The sequence below is a fragment of the Aquila chrysaetos genome, chromosome 22 (genome assembly GCF_900496995.4).
Source record: "Aquila chrysaetos chrysaetos chromosome 22, bAquChr1.4, whole genome shotgun sequence".
Classification (NCBI taxonomy): Eukaryota; Metazoa; Chordata; class Aves; order Accipitriformes; family Accipitridae; genus Aquila; species Aquila chrysaetos.
In genome coordinates, this window is record NC_044025.1 from 5,132,992 (window position 1) to 5,154,649 (window position 21,658).

The following is a 21,658-nucleotide window of genomic DNA, read 5'->3' on the forward strand; positions in this document are numbered from 1 at the left end:
TGAGAAGCTGAAAAATCCTTGACTTGGTATAAACACTACTTAGTGACAACTGAAAACGTCAGTGTGTTATCAACAGTCTTCTCATACTAAATCCAAAATACAGTACTATACCAGCTACTAGGAAGAAAATTAACTCTATCCCAGCCGAAACCAGGGCAGTGCCAAAAGAGTGAACAGAAAATGTTTTTTCACTGAGATAATGTGTGGTACTTCACATTATTAGACAATAGACGTAAAGGAAAAGTAATTTGGTGTAGCATGTTTCTTGATTGCTGTCCTCAAGTAATCAGAGGGTTGGTCTTGGTCATTTTGTGAAGTGACTAGTTTCACAAGCTGACACAAATATTTTTGGTTCTGATACTGCCCTAATGCATGTGACTTGATGTTGATGTATGCAGGTGTCAAGATATACAATTATGTGTGCATTTAACATAGGTTTTATATATCTATTTCTCTCTTTGCAACCTTAAATGTGCCCTCCAGAACACTTACCTGAACACAAAGTTCAGTTCATATTTACATATTTTCTGGATAGCAAATATGTCCTTGGACTGTTTATTTCTGTGTAACAGCTTTCTGTCTCGGTTTCTCTCTGGACAATAAAAAATAAAGATATATCTACCAATATAAAGATATATTGGTAGGGACAGAAATCATATGTGAGCAACTTAGGCAATTTCACCTTCAGCTGAGAAATAACCTCTCTTTCAAGCTTACACCTTGGTATCTAAGTCAGAGAAAATATTCGTTTCGCACAAAATGTATGTCTTCTTCATGTTCCCAGTATAGTCAAGTCATTTGGTATGTTATTTTGGAATGAAAGTCTGACTGAGCTGAAGCCATGTACCTCCTTTTGGAAGCGCAGTGACACCTCCCATACTGGGAATCTGGCTTCTGAGGGTATTTTTAGAACTCAAGAGATAAACATATCATGCCCCATTTGTTTGGATTTTCCTCGGGGTTTACTTTAAATGAAGTGCAGATACAATTTTTCTGGGTAAACTGTTCACCTTAGGGAGTGATAAAAACCCCTTTGGCCCAATACAGTTACTGCAGTCTATCTGTTTAGATGTATGTGCTGCCAGAAATGTAAAATACACAAAGCTCAAATGAACAGTAATAAATAGGATCCATAAAATAAATAAGACCTGTCTGGGGTGTAATTTGCACAGTTGAACAATTGAATTTTACAGTGCTGTTGTGCGCTCCAATTTCTTAAAGAGGATTCTGAAACTTTTAGCAACCACAATGATTTTGCTCTTCACATGCCAGAAAAAGCTGTGCTTATTCAAACGAAGTCATACATAATTTAAAATAAATTCATTTTGAGCTCTTCCTGATATATAGATCTTCAAGGAGAAAGCATGCACTTGGAATAAGTTTGAAAAATGATACAAGGGGTTGCTACTCATCAAACTCATAATGCATGGGAGAACCAAATTTTATGTTAAATTTACAACCTGTGTGACTAAGAGTAGGATAGATATTATGGCTGGAGAAAGCTGCCTACCAAGGTGCTGAGCAGGATGTTCAGCCTGGGCCTTCTGCATCAGTTTGGCAGGGTGTGGGGGGGTGTGTGTGTATAAAATTAACCTTTAGAATTGCAAAGATATGTTTTTGTAGCATAGACAAAACTATTGATTTTAGTTAGTCTTTTGTAATAGCTTTAAATTGGTCTGTAATTGGAAGAATAAAACTGAGATTTAGAAACTTCCACTACTTTTTTCATAGCTGTTTAAAGCCTACAAGAAAATGTTCACCAAATTTCCTTTACATTGTAAACATATTGTTGTAACGTAACTGTTACAACAAACTATGTAGCTAATATACCTCACTAAAGACAGAGGAAGGTTTGTGTATGGTATACACACACAGGTTTTGTTTACTGTTTATTACTTTACTTGAATCATATAAACATCTATTTAAGCCATGACTCTACTAAATTGTTTAGTCCAGGGCAATGACAAAAATGCTACAGTACTACTGAAGGATCACATATATTAATACCTAAAAAGAACCCAAAATCCGTTGGGGTAGAACTGAGACCATCGCAGTTAGGTCGGTTCCTGCATTTGCTGTCCTTACTGTTCACTGACACACAAGTCTGTAACTGATTCCATTTCCCAAATACTGCCCACACATAAACTGACCCCTCGGCACTCCAGGGACTCCACAAAGAAACCCCTGGTGATGGATGCTGTGTACAGCAGGTATTTCTGTCAGACATGTTTCCAATAAACAGCTCAGATTCCTAATCCTGGTGAATCACCTCATCTTTACTCAAATTTATGTTAGTTACCTATAAAAATAAGCTGTCCCCTCCTCTGTTTCACTACATTATCATGGCTAGAGTCATTTTAATTGACTTTATTCTAAGGTGCCTCAAAAAAAAAGTGTCTGAACAGAAATATCTGCACAACATTTCAAAAATGCTGCTGGTGGTATTTCATTACAGCACTAGATATTTTTACCTTCTGGAAATATTTTGCTATAACAAAAAGACTATGTTAGAACTCATGAATGAAAATACAAGAATTCACTATAGTTCTTAGAAATGAAGAAAAAAAACCCCAACTAAAACCACAAACAAAAGAACGGAAAGATACATGTGATAATTTCTGCAGTTGTACAACAACGTTATTGGTAATCATTTCTAGTGTCTATAGAGCAGCTTTACATCTAATGTGGTTTATAAAGATTAATTAACATGGTAACTAGCTTTCCGTTGTCCTCCCACTCCCACTTTATATATTGCAATTGCTCAATGCTAAAGTTAATTTCTCGGTCCAACTTTCACTGCTGCATTTCGTTTGACCTTGGACAAGTGAGCCAGTTGATCACAGTTACAGGGTCAAAAAGTCAACCCAGTAGTTTTTTTTCCATTGTGAGCAATGGATTTACAGAAGGAATGGATGGATATTTTTTAATACTGCGCTGCAGTACACATTTAATTTTGATGAATGAGCCCTAGACAGGGTTTGAACCTATGAACTCTCATTATGAATCTGTCTAGGGCACAGTGGGTTCATTAGTCACTCCAATAGAAATGTATCAACAAATTTACTGAGGTTTCTATCTTAATATCCTGTCTGATATGTTTTTATTTGAAAGAAGCTTGAGTTTAAAATACCATCTTAAAAATAGTTTATAACATATGCAGAAATAGTAAAGTCTAAAACCCAATTTGAATTATTGGTTTCTTTAGTATGTCTTCCCTATGCTAATCTTTATTTAGTTAATTTTCTTCCCGTGGCAATTCAGGTGTTGTACAGCAAAAGCCTTACATTTACTTTCAGCAAAATAAATTCAGACTTCCAATTTCTTCACACTCTCAAAAATTAATTATTTTTAAACTGACTTTTCTGAAGCCTGGACTTTGTTTGTAATTGACTGATTGCCTGAAAAGACACTTTCTTTAAGAGAAAAAATAGTATAAATTAGTCAAGGAAGCACCTAAATTTAAGGTAAAAAGGTTTGTTTTCTTTTGGATAGCTCTCCATGAATAATGAAAAAGTTCTGTGAATTATAATTGCACTATGTGAATGCATCTACTTCAACCATATGACCTAACTCAAGCGATGGGTTAACCAAATTTGTTATCCAAATGTATTTTCAAAGCCATGAACAAATCTAGCAGACGTCAGGTTACAGTTTTGAAAACAGGGGTATCCTCTGTGTGTATGTTTGATCTAGTGAGAAGACATTGACATGAGTCATCAGATCCAAACTAAATTACACAATTCACTGTTAGAATATGCTCATGAAGGCCAAAGACTTAAATGACAGAAACCAATGTGATAAGTTTGATGAAAGCAATATGTCTGGCGACATTGCTCAAGCACAATTGTTTGGAAAAGTGATTTGTTGTTAGGTATTTATACAATCTCCCTAGCTAATGATGGGAAGAAAGAAAGAGAGTGGGAATACTGGAGGAGATAAATCTAAAAGCCGTCCCAAATACTCAGAAGATCTTTCCCACATTTTGAAGTACAGCATTCCTGTAAAACGTGCCTCGATGAGATCAGGGATGTTATCTTTGCTTGCAAGCCAAAATAACTGCTGTTAATTGTTTTACACCACCAGGGCTCTAGGTACCAACCCTTTGCATTGTGATTGCAACCTCCGTTGGCTTTCCGAGTGGGTGAAGGCAGGGTACAAAGAGCCAGGGATAGCCCGCTGCAGCGGGCCTGACGCCATGGTGGACAGGCTGCTGCTCACAACGCCGACTCACCACTTCCAGTGCAAAGGTAGGAGCAAGCTGGGAGGCTTTCTGTTCAGTCCTGTTGCTTTTCCTCATATACAGTGCTTTATTTTTATACTCTTGGAAGCTGTTCGGTTTTGAAGTGAGTTTGGGGGGGAGTTGGGTTTGGCTTTGGCTTTCGTTTTCTGAACCATCACATTACATTCAAGTTGCATTTTCAAGTGTTCTTCCACAAAGTGCAGTTAACTGCACCACTGGAAGGAAAACCAGCAAACCTCAGAAGAGTTAGTATTCCTGTTGCTCGCACCAGATTATATAATGGCAGGTTACCATATAGGATGTTGGTAGAACTTATTGAGCAAATAAATTGGGCTTGGCCTTCTACCTACCCCAGAAAACTGGTAAAATAAGGGTTATTTTAAAAATATAGAGCACTAGTTATTAGGTACATTTACTTGAAAACTGAGAAACAGGATTCTTCTGGAAAGCAAATATTTATCAAAAGTACATTTTCATTTGAAGATCTGCAAACTGTCCTCATCAGGTCTGTATCAGAACTGTAGATTATGGAAAATGTTTCTTGTCTGAATACAGTGTACATTCATTCAGGGGAGGGTTGAGGTGCAGCTATTAACAATTAGGGCTAGTCAGTGATAGGAGTATGCTGCATTAGAGAGCAGTTAGACACATGACAAGGGGCACACTGTGGATAAAGTAAGTAGCTTATTACTGACTGTAGATTAGGATATACTTGTATGTTCTTATTGTAAAACAGGTTTTGGAGGTTTGCTTAGGTTACCAGTAAGTATGTGAAGATGGAGCTATATTTGTAGTGGAAAAGATGGGTCAGTAGCCTCTCTTAGAAATGGAAATAAGGGGATAAAGCCTGTTTTTGTGTCTCTCAGAGTGCCATGCACATTTACGGTACTGCTTGGCAGCATGATTTTATAGAGGCTGGGATTAAACTGCTGAACAAACAAATGATGGTGTTGAGGTGGGTTTAGAAAACAGGTTCCCAAGCCTGAGCTGATTTTTATGTCCTTTCAAATATATTTTAATAACTATAACCTTATAATTTAATTACTTTGAAATGTCAGTCTCAAAACTATCAGAACTTTGACTATAATTGTCAGAACTACAGACTTTGTAATAGTCTCTCAAATGCGAAGTACAAATATACCCTAAATATCAAATAATGTACTTGTTCACATAAGGTGAAACAAAGAAAATGATCGTATTTACGTATTAAACAGGGTCTGAAAATTAATCCAGAAAGAGAAGCTAGATGATGCCTTAATTCTGAAACTGTGATATATCAATAGTTACACTCACTCTCTCTCTAAACTAAGCAAGCAACTCTTAGGCAAGAGACAAGTAAACCTCTGATCCAGACTATTAAAAACAGCTGTATGGTTTTTATGTAAATACTAGTTTGGTCCACTAGAAAGCTGATGGGCTTTCTGCTATCCCAACTGTCTCCATGGCTTACTTTATCTGAATAGAAAAAGAGAAAAAAAGTGTTGATTCGGAGGTGGTCTTTGGACAAGCAGAAACTGTGGCTGGTCTGGACGAGTGGCAGTATACTCCAAGAAGCTCCAGGCCCTAGAAGAATTCACCTTTTCTCATCACAGTACATATGTTTTGAAAAAGAATGCATGATTTGGTAGTCTAACTGAACCCATTTCCCATGTGCATGTTTAAGATCCAATGCCTTGTGCTATTCTGTCTGGACATCGATGATGCTCTTTTATGGTAGAGCAACAGGATTTATTACAAGGTCAAATGCAGGTTTACCCTTGGGCTGGAGCCATGTGCGTGGCCTGTGGCAGGGTACGGTGTGGCTTCAGTTTGTCCTGCAGCTGCATCACCTTCTCATCGCTAAGCTGTAGCTGTGACATGTGCCTGTCAGCAGAAGAACGAGACTGGGATGACACAGTGTCCAAGGATATGTCTGTACTTCTTGCCTGCGTAGATTCAGTCCTAGCTCAAGTACTGCTAGCACGGAACTCAGGGTGGGCTGAACCCTCTGTCCCCCTAAAACCCTGAATTATTGCTGCAGAAGTCAGCCCATGCTGAGCTTGGTACTTTGAGATGCTTGTATAAAGGTAGTGCATAGATGTCCTCTGTGACCTCCAGTAACTTTTACATTTAAAAAAAAGTAGAGTTTAACTTATTCTTGTTAAAATTATGGTTTTAGCCTGTGACTGAGCAGAAGGTTATGTCTCAGCAGAGCCAAGAAAATAAAAGTATGTAATGTGCAAGTCATGCAAACTCAGCTCTGCTTTTTATTAAATTGCCCTCCTAGTTATGCAGTAGAGGAAAGGAATGTGCTGGGCTGAGGGCATTTTGCTATGAGAATTTATAAATCAAATCCACAAGGGCAAACTGATGAACTACTTAACTGCTAGGAACTAACACTGTTCTTATTAGATCCTACATTGATTAGCGTTGATCTATGCCATAGGAATAAATGGAAAATGTACGCATGTGTATTATGATATAAATAAATAATACAACAAATTCTGGCTTAGTGACCTCTAAATCTAGAAGAGCAGCACCGCAGCCTGTCTCATGAGCTCTCCGAGGAGCTACCTTCCTATATTCTCCATATATTCTACCTTCGAGACAAAAGTAGCTCAGATGTGTCACATTCCACCCCCTGTCAGTGCCAGAAATTTAGAAGTTATTTCTTCTTGCTGTCCTAACTCCATGTATGGCATCTAGTTAGACATAAACACAAAGATAGAAGAGGACGACAACAATCTTTTATTTCATTTTTTGGATTTGTTACTTCTCGTGTACTTTCTCCTCGTTATCGCATGTTGCACTCTGCAATCAGCTGTGCCCTGTTAACAGACCATTGCATGTTGCACTCCGCAGTCAGTGGCCCTGATAACACCACCATCAGTATGGGATCAGGATATAGCCTTTACATTGCAGGTGCTTTTCAGCTGAGAGTCCTTGGCACACATTTCTGTAGTGTTCTTACCCACTGTTGGTGCTGTGCAAGTATTCAAAGTTAATAATGAAGGTTTTTGTATCTCATACAGGACAGTCCAAAGCACGTCCTTGACTGGAAGGGATTTATTCATCCCTAGTTTTGGTAGCCTCCTAGAGCTCCACCTGTTCTCTAGCATCAAGTATAAGCTTCTTTTCTTCACTTTTGGATGTTTCACAATTTACTCCTCCTTATCATTTGTCATGCAATAACAGAAGTTCTGTGCCCACTTCTGATTAGCACAGGACCATTTTTAAGTTCTTTTAAAATGTATTTCCTTAAAAATGAAATAAAATTATTTTGGGGTCTTTACTGCCTGATATAATTTAAGCCCTTTTAAAATGTTAGGGTTTATTTTTTACATGTAAAAGCTGTCAACTTATTAATATTCAACATGTAGCCATTTCAAAATCACTGTTTCTTTAACTGTAAATATAACTGTCTAAATTAGCTTTCTGTAAAATCTCAACAATAAAATATTGATTGACTTGGAAACCCAAATGTACTTAGTATTGTTTTGGTCTGTGTTCGTTTTCCTGCTCACCCACAAACATCACTACTTCTCTGTAAGAGTTCTGTTAAAAAATGTGGTTTATTAAATGGCTTAAATACAGCCACGTGTATTCACCTGCATACGTTTACATCTTTGCATATTTGTCTTTGTTGCATTTTGCCAAGATCGCTGAATGTTGATAATCATTCTTCTGGGCAGAACAGGAAGAAAATAAGTTTTAAACTCTGTTAAAATTAAGGATGGTAGAACACTTTGCACCTAAATATTCCCATAAGCCTCTAACTAAATCTTTCTTATGCATGTTTTTTATTTCTGCTGTTGCATCTGCACTTTCATTCTTGTTACCAGCCACAGAAATGTCATGTTATAGTTCCCTAGGGGTTGCTATTGCAGAATTTCCAGCACTGAGAGAAGGGAAAATTGCTGAAAGCCATATATATATATATATATATATATATATATATATATATATATATATATATATATAAGCCCACTCTCTGGAGATTCCCAACATGTTTTTTCAGAGCTGATGTTTGCATGTCCAGGAGAATATAAGCATCATTGAGACTTGCCTAGCACTTGATTTAAGTACTTAAATCCTCTCTGATCCCTGGGAATCCCATGGTGTTGTGTAAAGTTGCATCTGCAGCATGTGCATTTGTGCCAATGCAGGGTGAATACTGCGTTAGGGAAAAATGTATGTGTGAGTACAGGAAGTATTAATTTTGTAATCCAGTTCTCTATTAATACACTGTGTTTTGCCTTTCCAGAGCCGGTAGATATCAGTGTTGTGTCCAAGTGTAACCCCTGCCTCTCCAATCCATGTAAGAACAATGGGACATGCAACAATGATCCAGTGGAGTTTTATCAGTGCACTTGCCATTTTGGCTTCAAGGTATGACTACAAATGAACTACATGAAAAGCAATAAAGCGTTCCCCATGTCTTCTGTTTTCTTAATTGTTGTACCATGAGAAGTCAATTTTACAGGGAACTGAGCTCAAAAGATCCCTTACTCAAGCAGATTGTAGGTGACCTTTCAACTGTACCCTGCGACAAATTTTATCCTGTGCAATGGGAAAGGCATTTCTTTCTCTCTGTGCTGTGGCTATACAGATCATCCTGAGCAACTTGCTGTAGTTGACCCTGCTTTGAACAGGGTGGTTGGACTAGACGATCTCCAGAGGTCACTTCCAACCTTGGGCATTCTCGGATGCTCTGATGTAGACATCCATATGAAATGGCAAGTTGCTTTTATCTTCCTTTTCATTTCTTTTCTTTTGCCAGCAACATGATAACCATTTCATAGACTGCCAGGCCAAAGAGGAGGCAATTCAGATGAGAATTAAGGGCCAGTTTAGTCCACAGTGACAGAATGTTGATACCTGCTAGTTTACATCCATCTTACACAGACTGATTAGCAGAAAGGTGATAACTGATCAGACACAACCACTAGCTCAGCTGTCTCTGCCTTCTGAGCCCTAATGTCCATAGAGGGATCTGCAAATGTGGAATCCTGTAGAAGCCAAGCATTGTGAGCATGCAGTGTCAGTTTCTTGATAACACCTTTGAAAATCGGAAAATCATGTCATTGAGCAATGCAGTTTCTTCGGTAGTGATGTATAACTCCCATTGTTAACACTGCATCATGAGAGCTTAAAGCTACCAAGACTTTGTTTCGGAGTTGATATAACTGGAATCCTAGCTCAGTAGTCAGTAGCTGAAGGATTAAGTTTAAGTGATAAGTGAGGCATATGATCTGTTCACAGCCTGGGGGGGATCGGATGTTACAGCCAAAGAAGTAGGTTGTATCCTGTAGACTGTGATTTTATTTGCCTCATTGGATATTTCTTACAGAGTCTTGGTCAGTTGAAGCAGATGCTCATAAAACACAGAGTAATAAGAACTATAGGGAAAAAAAAGAAGGGCAAAACCAGACATACGTGTGGGAAGTAAGCACAAGTATCCATGTCTTACATTTCAGGTAAGATTTAGGAATTAGTTGGTTCTGATATCACCATTTCCCTTCTCTGTTTGCCTAGGATACATCCCAGGTGGTGACAGAGTAATGGTGGTAGATCCCTGAAACATTGTAAAAGGGAAGATGTAAAGCTCATTTCTTCTATTTCACCACAGTGCCCCCACGCCTAGTACTCAAGTGTAATAACAATTCTCCTAAATAATTGAAAAAAAAAATTGGAAATTTCCTCTCATTAAAAATCCTTCTACCCATTAGCACATCAACCAGCAGCTTTTCTAGGACCACATTGTCAAAAATTCATTTAACCAAAACTAACTACTTGGTAACAATTGATTTGTCTTTGCAATGAGGGAAACTGTGGCTGTTTATCTCCTCAGGTTAATAGAAGAACGGTCATTTTAATTTGATGTTTAACATAAACTAGGTTGAATTCTTCAGAAGGGACTAGGTGACCGTTAGGATAACTTGAAAATTAAACACTTTCAAAACTAGCAGGAGAATACATAAATCTTTGTATATGTCTTACTGTATAAGGCATATATCGTGGAACAGGTATCAAGGTTATTCAAAGCAGAAATTTGTTCGTTATGAGCATATCTTTTTTTTGCCCTTAGGTTTTTGTTTGTTGGGTTGGCTGGTTTTTACATTATTTCTGTATTAGCAAATAGACTAGTATACATGTATTTATATGGCTAGAAGACATGTTTACGAAGGGAGGATTTATTAACAAGAATAATCAAGAATAATCCTCTAGTTATATTAGCAATCACTTTCTAGTGTGCGTTAGACCTCATTATGCATTGTTTTACTTAGAAAGGTTTTGATAAACTCTTGAAGTGACTCAGTTTAAACATCTTACAGAGCATCCAGCTTTTCTCCTCTCTCACACACTTTCTCAGGTAACATTCAGTGTGTGAAGGCAAAACCTAAAACCACTTGTGAGCTTGTAAGCACCAAGATGTCATCCAAGCATGGCAAAGAGCAAACAGACCCAGGCATGGCACTTAGAGCAGAGTTTAAAAATACTGACTGGATAACAGTACAGGGAGAATTGGTGGAAATTTAATAAGCCAAAAAGAACTGTGTGTCTTTACCACAGGTTTTTGAGTAAAAATGAAATATGACAGGTCCAAATGCAAACCATATGAAAGGAGCACTCTATCTACCATGCAGTTCTCCACCAGAGATTCATGCTAATTCAATAACAATACCTTGCTTCCTTCTCACCAGCCAGCACCAAACAGCTCTATCCATCTGGAAGCTATTTCCCAGACCTTGATAAATTGTCCTAAATCTGCCCTCTCAGCATTTGTTTTTCCTTGTTTGATGTAGGTTTGAAAAAATCCTGTGTGGAAGAGTGCATCAATAAAGTGAAAAACCCACTCTTTTTTCAAATGTAAGCTCATTCAAATAAGCTGACGACTTTATAATCTTCCCTGGAAAGGGACAGTTACAGACCACTTTCTGGGGTTCCTATGCTCATGCTAGCCTTTGGGAAAAAAAACAGTAAGCCAACTAGCAGAAAGCCACCTAAGTTACCAGTTGCCAAACTGGTGTCTGATAGAATCAGGAACTTCTACCAGTTAACTCTAGTTGCAAAAGCCTATAGCCTTATTTTTCATTACCACACTGATGATGACTCAATCTCTTATTTTTCATTATCACAAAAATGTTTTTGCTCTTGAATGTATACCTTATGAGGCTTTTAGCAACGTGTAATGCTGCCCATGATGGGTTCGAGTAAACTTAAAAGTGAGATAACTCATGGACCACCTGAGCTGAGAGGCCAGTGGGCCAAGCAGTTGTATTTGATGAGGACAGAAATACAGATTGCTCACTTAGGAATGGAGGCGGCTATGTGCTGATAGCTATCTTTGCTGCAGCTCTTTCCTTAAAATGGGTGATGAATGTGTTTGCTATAGATAAGCCATGGTTGAAACAGTGCTTTTGTGGTTGTTCTTTGGGGACAAAGCCCCAAAGACGGTGGGAGATGGTGTGAGAGTGCCACCCGCGGCAACTGGCGGGCTGCAGAAGCCTGAGCTCCAGGGTGCCACCAGTGCTGGCAGGAAATGTCTCTTAATGTTATGAAACTTGTGTTTTCATATTAAACACAGACATAGGTGTAATTATCCAGCGGGGGTTTTTTTTTCTCTTCTCCATAACATTCTTTGAAAGATTATTTAAATATGTGTGGTTTAGATTGTGAAGTATGATTACAAGTAGAGAAACGAAGCTTTCTTCTGCTTTAAATGCTGCTGGCCACCTGCAGCGCAAGTGTGTGTGAGTGCAGCCGGTGGCTGGTAAATAGATAACAGTACCGTACTAATTCATTTATCCTGCAGAGCGTGTGGCTTTTATGTATTCCCACTGATATTATAAAATCGAGTCTATGGATGTTAGAATTCAAGAGAATAATCAAACTTGCAATCAATAAGCCATTGAGAAAGGATTTACTTGAATAGCTGTAGTAAAAACTAAGGTGAGTGAAACAAACACTAAGCGTATTTTGTTGTTGCTGTATTCTGAAAATGCCCTTTTGGATTTTTTGGCTGATTTTTGTGTCTTTCATACTTTTTTGCTTTCTGTATTCTGAAAATGCCCTTTTGGATTTTTTGGCTGATTTTTGTGTCTTTCATACTTTTTTGCTTAAAACTGAGGTAACAACAAATGAAGGAGAACAGTTATCTTTTTTCCAAATAGAGTTATTTGTAGAACTGGGGAGAGAGCGTTTAAAATAAATCTGTGTTTTATCTAAAATGGAAGAACATTGCCAACCTGGAATATGAAATGCAGTACCTGCCTAGGCATCGCCGCAGCCTCTTTGGGTGCTCAGATAAATGGGAGCCTGAGCTGTTGGGATGCGGGATGTTTGTCAGCTCTGGGTTCTGCTGTTACCAAAAGCTGTCTGAAATGGGAAGTGAAGATAGGTAAAATTAATACAGCACGTATCCCACACTTCAGGCAGCAGATGCTGATGTGTGTCTGTGGTCGAGTTCCTCTAAATTTTATCCAACTCTATTCACCTCCCTGTTGAGTTCAGCCAGTGCCCTGACTTTTCTAGCAGCACTGCAGTATCTTGAGGGTTCAAGCAATTTCACCAGTCATCCAGAATGACAGATACAATTGGAAAAATCCTGGGTAAAGCTCTTGGGCTTTCGAGAGACAGTATTATTTGCAGCCAGACTCTTGTGGTGGGAGGCATTATAGTGAAGCCAGAATGATATTTAGTGAGGAAGCTGGCTCCAAAGTTCTACTAGAAATTTGGCTCTTCCTCCTCCCTGCCCCCCGTGCCAGGTTTTTGTCCCTGGAAACAGGGTTAGAAATTGAGAATCTCAGAGCAGAGTGTCTGTGGGATATGTGGGATTTGTGTCTATCATGCTGTACGGAGATATAACTAATGTGCCAGCACCTAAGCGGATAGATGTAGCTGAGCAGAAGCTGTGACTGCTCAGCACAGGGCTAATAAGCAGGTTATACCAGTACAGACCCCATACCATTGGCAGGGACTCAGTGCTTCACTGACTGTATCGTTGCCTCACGCACATGGCCTTGCATTTGCTTGGAGCACAGGCAAATGGAGTTTGCTGTATTTGCACTTCGCCATGTAGATCTACTTCTGTAGCGTTACATGAATAATCTGTCAGAGTCCTAGTATAATGGCTGTTTTGAGGAGTATTCAACACAGAACTGATCCTAAAATGTAGATATGGTAGTGTTTGCTCATGTACGGATATTCTGGCCAGCTCTTACAGCTCAAGGCTGAGACAGTGCAAGTTTGTTCCAATGGGCCAGTTTCACAGTTACGCTGATTTGGGTGGGGTTATATGAATGTAACCAAGTGTAGAGTTTGGCTGCTGATGCATGCCAGCTGTGTGAGAGTCCGTGCCTAGTTTGTTAGGCTAATACTGGTTGGAAATGTAACTCCGTGCTTTTGTTTCTTTGGATCTATTAACATATGCATATAAGTCCCCATATACATAATTCAGTGCACAAATAAATCCCTGAGCTGGAATTGCAAAAGGAGGAGAAATTGGAAGGAACTCTTAAACCAGCCTGCCCTCTTCCATGTGAGACAGGAGAGCAAACATCTCTGCCTTCACGTGTTACTCTGTCTTGGCCTCTTTCCTCTCCCAGTGTCAGGGTCGGGGGGACAGGCAGTGGAATGTAAGCTCAATGCCAAGTTTTCATATAAAGAAATCAGTGCAGCAAAATACTGTTTGTGTGAGGTGGTTCTGCCTTGAACTTTCATTCTAATAAATTTTCCTGGAGCGTGTGTTTATGTGATCTGGGGTGTTTTATTTTTTGTTTGTTTGTTTTAACCATACTGAAAATACTTATTAATGGATGTTGAAGAAGAATTTTCCACTCTTAGTAAAGCAGAAAGCCTTTAGGGATGAGAGGTAATGGGTGGCCACGTAAAATGAGTAGACCTATATTTATGTATGGATTTTTAGGGCAAACACCACTGTCAGCAGTAGGTAGTTATAATTTCATATAATGCTCCTAGGGCAGAAAAAACTGCAGAAATCACAATATTTTCCTGTGTATGCTTATTCCATAAAATTTACCATGCGTCAGTCAGACTTGTGTTTCTTTCTTTTTGCCCTTTCTATTATAGTAGGTCTAAAGAAAATGGAGATTTACATCTAGAAGAGCATTAAAATGAAAGGCTTAAGGAGGGATTACCGCCACAGTTGCTGGCTGAAGGTAGTGAGGCATGCATACACCCACCACAAGCCCTGTAAAAAACGTAGTAATGTATTGTGGCATGCCCTAATGAGGGCTTTTAACAATAAAGCCAACTCTGAAGAAGTATTTCCATTTTTGTTAGGCCAACTAGGAAGCAGATGTTGAGCAGCTTTAGGCATTTGCTGTGTTTGTTCAGTGCTGCATCAGGAGAAGGAGCTGAGCGGTTAAGGTGAATAGTAAGCCATACCCACAGGTGGGCACCGCCATATTCATTCTTTTGTCAATGTGAATTATTACCCCCCACTTTGTTTTTACTGCTGTTTTTCTAGTCTAGTTCTAAATGCCTTAAGAGACCAGACTTCCAATCTTTCTTTTCCCAGGGTAAAGAAGAAGTTTTTATTGGCATTTAGTCTGAATTTCAGGCTCTTGTTCTTATGTTTGCCTGGTCCTATTACACTAAATAATAATTTTTCTTCCTCTGTGGTTTGTCTGTCTTTCAGGTGATTGCTGGTTGCTATTACTCTGCTTAATCAAGTTCTGTTTAACCAGCTCTTAATTTTTTACATCCCACCATTTCCGCATAATTGAATCAGTTGAAGTAGTTGGTCACAGCTGAAAATCCTTATTGTTACATTTTCTTGTGATTGTCATCTATTATCCTTGAGGCTTTCTTGGCATTGACTGTACTTGATGATATGGCTTCTGGGTTTCTTTTGTTGTCCAAGAACAGGAACAGAGATTGTCCTAGGAGGTTAATTGCCTTATTTCCCCCTTTCCTTTGGGGATGATGGAATTGGTGAAGTTGCTGTAAGCAGGCTAAGCTGAAAAGAAAACTTTCTCATGTGCGAGTAAACTCTCGCCTGTTAACAGAAGTGATATAATGCCAGACTAGCTTGAGAATTAGTAGATTACTGCGTAGGGGTAAGTGCACATACACCGCAGGGAAAGTTGTACCAAAGCTCTCTGCGCTCCGTTGCTGACAGTGTCAGGCTCCAACGCTGAGGTGCCGGGCAGACGCCTGTCTCCGTGGCCCCCTGCGGGTCCCCTCCTCGTACTTCTGAGCGCTTCTGAAATTAATGTTGTGCTCTTGCTCATTATCGTAGTGGGCGTGTTTGATTTCTTTAGTAGTCTGAAGAATTCATTTGCATGTTTGATTCTGAAAACATTGCTGCCTGCCTGGGTTACCTGTCCCAGTTCAACCCCCTATCAAATTGCAGTCTTGGTTTGTGCCAGGAAGGATTGCTGGTATCTCTGAACTGGCAGCTCTTGTAGGGGAAGTGTTACAGAGCTTCCACAAGCAAAACAGATTATACTGGCGTTTTTGCTGATACGACATGTATTTCACTGTGAGACCTTTTATCAGTACAGAGCTGTTCCAAATCGAAAGCCTGCATTCTTAATAGACATGGATACACCAGGAAAAGTTTCTTCAAAGGGACTGTGACTCTTCCAGCATCTTTCGCTCTCTTTATTTAAGAAATCTAATGAGTTCTTTGGAGGGACTTTTTAATCGCATAAGCCCTGCCTCACGTTAGGTTTCGCTGGGTTCCTGCATATAGTTTGTCCCTCCCGTCTCGTGCAGACTGCGTTCAATAGCTTAAGTGTTAGGCATAGGTTAATTGCCTTGAGCAGTAAGTTTAAAATACAGCAGTTATATTTCTTTTATTTCTTATTAATAAGAAGAATTGTGTTTTCTATACAAATACCCAGTCTTTAGAACTTTCTCTACAGTTTTCACATTAAGGAGGAGGCACTGGCTTTTGATAGCCTGAGAGGGAAAGTTTTGTTGTCACTGCAACATGTATTTTAAAATAAATAGTCCCTTAAGTGTTTTGAAGGTACTGAAAACATTATTCTCATTCATGAATATTGGTTGAATTAGAGACTACATATAAAATATTCAATTTTATTCAATTTTCACATCAAATATTTGGGGTTGGATTTTATGTACAGAGGCAACCCTGGGCAAAATCAACTATTTTCAGTGTCCCTAATTTTCTTCTACATCTCCCAAAATATTCACACAGTGATCTGTATCAGCCAGTTGATCAGGTAACCTTGGAAGCTCTAGAACACCTGCCCCATCCAGTTTGGCACCTCTGGACTCAGTTCAGATATGTGCTACGTGAATTGACTCCGTGATGGATTAATGACATATCTTCTGTCATTGATTAAAAGCCCAAAAGACCATTGAAACCCAAAGTGCTTATGTAAGGAGAGGTTTAGAAGGACAATCAGGATTTACGTGGTAATGAATATAATTGCAAAATAAACCTCAGATGTCCACTGAGAATTAAATTTCATACTTGTGGGAGAAGAACCAGAGTTTTTAAAAAATAATATGATGAATCCTTACACTTTGACTTTGACGGGCATATTCTTGATTACTAGCTACAGAGGTAATGGAAGGTGTATTATACACTGGAGGATCATAAATCTTTCTGATTTAAATAAAATGAGGCTTAAGAGAGCAGAGTTCGCCTAATTTGGTATAAATTGACAATTGTGATTTATTAACAAGGACAAGGAAGTCACTAAGAAGTGCTGCTGCCATGCCCAATTATTGTTTAATCAGGTGCCAAATGAAGCTAGACTGGCATAGAAGATAACTATACAGTGCTGAAGATGATGAAGTATAAATAACTATTATCTGTATTTTTACTTCAGACACTAACACTGTGAAAGTTTTCAGAGGGAGTTAAATCAGACAAATGGCAGTGGAGGGCAGCAACAAAAACAATATCAATGTATCTTTTCATAATCTAGCTTCTATGCCATTTAGCAAATAGTATTTCTCATGATGCTTGTGAGCAGCGGGCAACTTTTTTTTTATTGTTTTGTCGATGTAAGTATAGCTGTATAAACAACGATATTGACCTAAAAAAAGAAATCAGAATTGTCTAGGTAAATTCAAATTTATTTTAAAACTTTTTTCAAAACTAGAAATGGATGAAATTAATTACTTTTTCATGTTAAATTAATTGGCTTGTAAACAGCAATCCTCAGAAAGTACATTTTTGTTACCCCATTGGGACAGATGACTAAAGAGAAATAGTTAATTCATCACCACTGTGAGTACCCTAACCTAGAGGCATCCAAGGCATGGATGTCTGTAGCAAGGTCTGCATTCAGAAGGAGGAGTCACAGCATTTTTGTGAACAACAGATGATCAAAATCTTTCGACTTCCACCTGGCAATCTAAAAGCAATCTGATCCAAAATTACTGTGATATCATCCATGCCTTGCCAAATAATTTGTATATATGCCTAAGCAGATGGATCTAACATACACCCTGCCAGCTCTTGTAGTTGTTTGACCTTGCCAATGAGCGTCATCTACATCTTTTCCAGATTGAGGCTTAGCCATTATGTCCATGGCCAGAAAGAGCATAAACAAGGAAACAGTATCACCTGGATCTGCTGAAGAGCTTCAGACTACTGTATATAGATATCAGTGTGTAAGCGGGCTACATATATCTTAATATCAGTGCAGTCAATTAGGAAATCAGTTTCAAATGGTTCTGTTGGTAAAATAACAGAGTCATTCCCAACGCTGTATTTTTTAGCCCTTCCTGCAAAAGAATTTAGATTAATTTTATATTTTAAAGCTAGTTTCGTTCTTCACCCAGTTTGCAGCATCTTTAATTATTTGATAAGTAAGTATTCCCTTCACAAAGCTGAGTCGCTATGTTTGTAGCGATCGCGGAGGTGTTCATCAAGTCCTTCATGCTGCAATTAGCATAAGATGGCATGCTAACTTTCATAACTTGCTTTAAGATTTGCAGTACATGTAAAACTTTTCCTTTTCATGATCTCTTTATAGCAAATAGTGGTTTTCTTTGCAATGAAAGGCTCTGAAATACACAATCCTGCATAGAACTTGAGAGAATTTTTCCTACCAAACTTGTAACTGGGTGTGTTGGCTGTGTAGCTGAATTCATGGCATAGTGTTTCCTTGGTCAATTATGCAAAATTCTTCTTGTTTCTCCCTTGTATTTATGGCTGCTAAATATATTTATTCCAGGGAAACTGCTGAATACCTCATTCTTATTTCCTAGCTTAATTTTCTAGTGGAATTGAGGTTTATGTGATAAAACATTGTTCATGAGACATCTCTTTCCCTTCCTGGCCTGGGAATAGTTCAATTTACTCTCCTATTTTGACTATTTATAACCAGAGGGGTAAAGGTTTCAAATGATGAACGAAGACACTGGTAAAGAGGCCACTAAGTAAAAGACTGTAGCATCAGTTCATACCTTATCGGATAGCTGTATGCCATAACTTCAGGAAAACTTTTGATTGGAGTTCTCACTTTACTAAGCAGGAAAGAAGAAAAACTCAAGTAAAAAATCCCTTCAAGAGTTCAGACTGTGCTGAGTGTCTGTGTTTTCTATTTTTTCTGGATGTTTTTTCCTCCTCTCCTCTCCTCTCATCCCATCTCATCTCATTCTTTTATATGAAGCATCAGAAATCATGACTTGTTTACACACCACATTTAGCCCTTCACTGTATTAGACCTTTGCAGGTCTGAATACATGAACGAGTCCCAGTGGCACATGCAGATGTAGTTTTTACACACAAGCAATCAGCATACGTCAGAATTGTTCAGAAAACTGTGTTTCATAAAATACTTCCCAAGCTGTGTGGAAGCAGAGCAAAGCTACACACAGTGGCTGTAAGTGTCCATTTTTTCTTAATTTCACAACATTAGGAGGTTAAAAATTTAAAGCTGGCAGATACTTGTAAGTTTGAATAACATTCCCGAACACACTCATAAAACACAGTGCACTTCTCAGTTTCTCTTTCTGTGAATTTTCCTTCAAGCCTATCATGAACTGGAAGATTTAGTTAGCCTTTTCCCTTGATGTAGTGATTGCTTATTAACTTCTGACCAGGACACCTGTGAGGCAAGTGCATTAATGTTTGTGAGACAGAGTTGGATGTGGATGCATTACTTCCACTATTAGCAATGTAAAGGACTAGGTTTGCAGTACAGTATCTTTGTAGCTGATAATTTTGTCTGTTTTCCCTAAAAGTTTTAGCTGTATTTAGAACTTGATAATTAAGTTATGAAAACTTCCTAGTTCTTAATTTAAAGTCTCTATCAACTATATTTGTCTTCGTCTAGTATTTTTACTAAACACATGAACGCTACCATCTGTTCTCTACATATACCATCTAAATAAAATTTATTATGAACATGTTGTTTATTGTTAACAACTCGAATAAACTTTGGTATTCCTTTTGTATAGTTCATTTTCCAGCATACTTTAAAACATTCTAGTCGTTGAACAAGGCTGTAATTAGCTGAACAGAGGTCTCCCTATTCACAAACCATTGAAGTTGGATAGACTTCTGCCTGTCTGCAGGTGTCTTCATCACTGGCCGGATCCTGTTTCTACTGCAGTCAGCAATGATGGTTTTATACACCAAGAGGTTTTTACCTTGTGCCTGTGGCAAGCTCCATGCTGCCAGCTCTTATCTGTGCCCGCTGCTGTTAGAAACGGGTGAAGGATCACACTAAAATGGACAGAGGTCAAATCTCAGCCATGCGATCTTGAATGAAGCTTTCAGTCTCCATAGCCAATACTAATTTGTGAAAATTAATTAAAAAAAAAAAAATTGCAGTGGTTGAAACGGTGTCAAAGCAAGTGAGTGCTTTTTTTGTTGTATTATCTTTTGTTCTTCCTGCTGAGGTCCTTATTAGTTTTTGCTACTTGTTCTTGGGTGTTTTACTAATCATGATGTAATGTTTTCCAGCATTGGATACTTGTAAAGGCTAGAATTTGGCACAGCAGTACTGAGGAACAGCTTGTATATACACTAATGCCCAATACAGTTAATTACTGTTGAGTATGAAATGAAGAACTGACACTTTCTAAGTATGGTGGATAGTTTCTGTTCTCATTCACTGAAATATGGAGCTGGAGCAGCCAAGATAAAATCTGGACCAGCTGAGGTACTTCAGATTTAAAAAGGCAGCTGGACTCTGAACATATATGTCTTCTGATTAGTTGCAGAAATTTTATGTTTCAACACCTAATCCTTTCCTCTTCTACAGAAAATGAGAGAAATTACACAAACATGTTTTGGATCTGATGCTTTCCTATCAGACTAGACAAAAATTTATTGCAGCTTAAAAAAGCTCTAGAAATAAAATATTACACACAGAGGGACCTTCATCCTCTTTCTGTGAATTGCTGAGAGAGTCATATCTTCTTGCCCATCCTTGAAACAAAGTCTGCACCGCTTTTTCTGATTCAGACTTCATTAAAAGGCTCTTTAGTCTTGAAGCAAATATACAATATTCTCCTTTGTAACAATAGTTCTTTCCAGGGAATGTAATTCAAAGAGTTTTTCCCCAATTCACAGATAAATTAATTTTAGTGATGCTTGACAGCAATTCCATTTTTTCCAGTAAGAACAGTCTTACTGTAAATTGAGACTAGAGAATTGCATTATTCATTTGAAAGATGTTTCTAGAATGTCTTTAGGCTCTTCTGGGTAGTGACAGTCTTATACAGAAATAAAATGGCCTTGCTTTGCTGTAGATTTATTAGTACCAATATTTCCTGCAGCTTCCCTCCTTTCAGAATTCTTTGTTTTTCATAGTCTTCTGTGTTAGAGAAATTGTACTTGTTTTGTGGGCTCTCAATGTGCTATTGATAAAGTCAACTCAGAGAAGATAATCCTCAGAGAAGGATTAAGTGCTGTTTGCCCATTTATTACAATGAGTAAACTGAGTCAGAGAGACTCTAATTTTCCTAAAGCCACATAGCAACTTAGTGTTGTAATTAAGTCTGATTCAGCAGCACATACTAAGCGGTTTCCATGGTGCCTGAGGCCCAAGAAGCCAATAAGTCAGCCATGTTCAGTACGGAAATGAGAGCTGAGTCTAAGTCATGAGAAATTTCATGTGCCAATGAGAGAGACTGAAAATGCCTTGCTCTCATTTTAACATTTATCTTTATTAAATTTTTACAAGAACATCTAAAATAATCTGAGTAATTACTGTAGAAGTGATGGGACTGTTTTACACGGTGTTCAACTGTGACGAAAACCTTCAGAAAAACAGATGCTGTGGTTTCTGCTTTACTTCTCGCTGTGCTTAGCTGCAAAAGGTTTAGTATTTTAGTGATACAGGGATGAAGAGTTCATGTGAAACAGAAGTAACTGACATTAGTGAACTATCTATAAAATAGTCCATTCTTCAGGGACACAGGAAAAGTATTTGTGATCTTAGAAATATAAAAAATGGCATCTTCCAGCTTCACTAG

At 38.3% G+C, this 21,658-nt stretch overlaps 1 protein-coding gene across 1 annotated transcript in view; it reads left to right on the plus strand.

Moving 5' to 3' along the window:
- The window catches only part of SLIT3 (slit guidance ligand 3), a 536,791-nt gene that overhangs the window by 448,311 nt on the left and 66,822 nt on the right, over window positions 1–21,658 (plus strand). Inside the window, 2 exon segments of the mRNA XM_029998071.2 lie at window positions 4,084–4,247; window positions 8,484–8,608. Of these exon segments, the coding sequence (XP_029853931.1) occupies window positions 4,084–4,247; window positions 8,484–8,608 (289 nt within the window).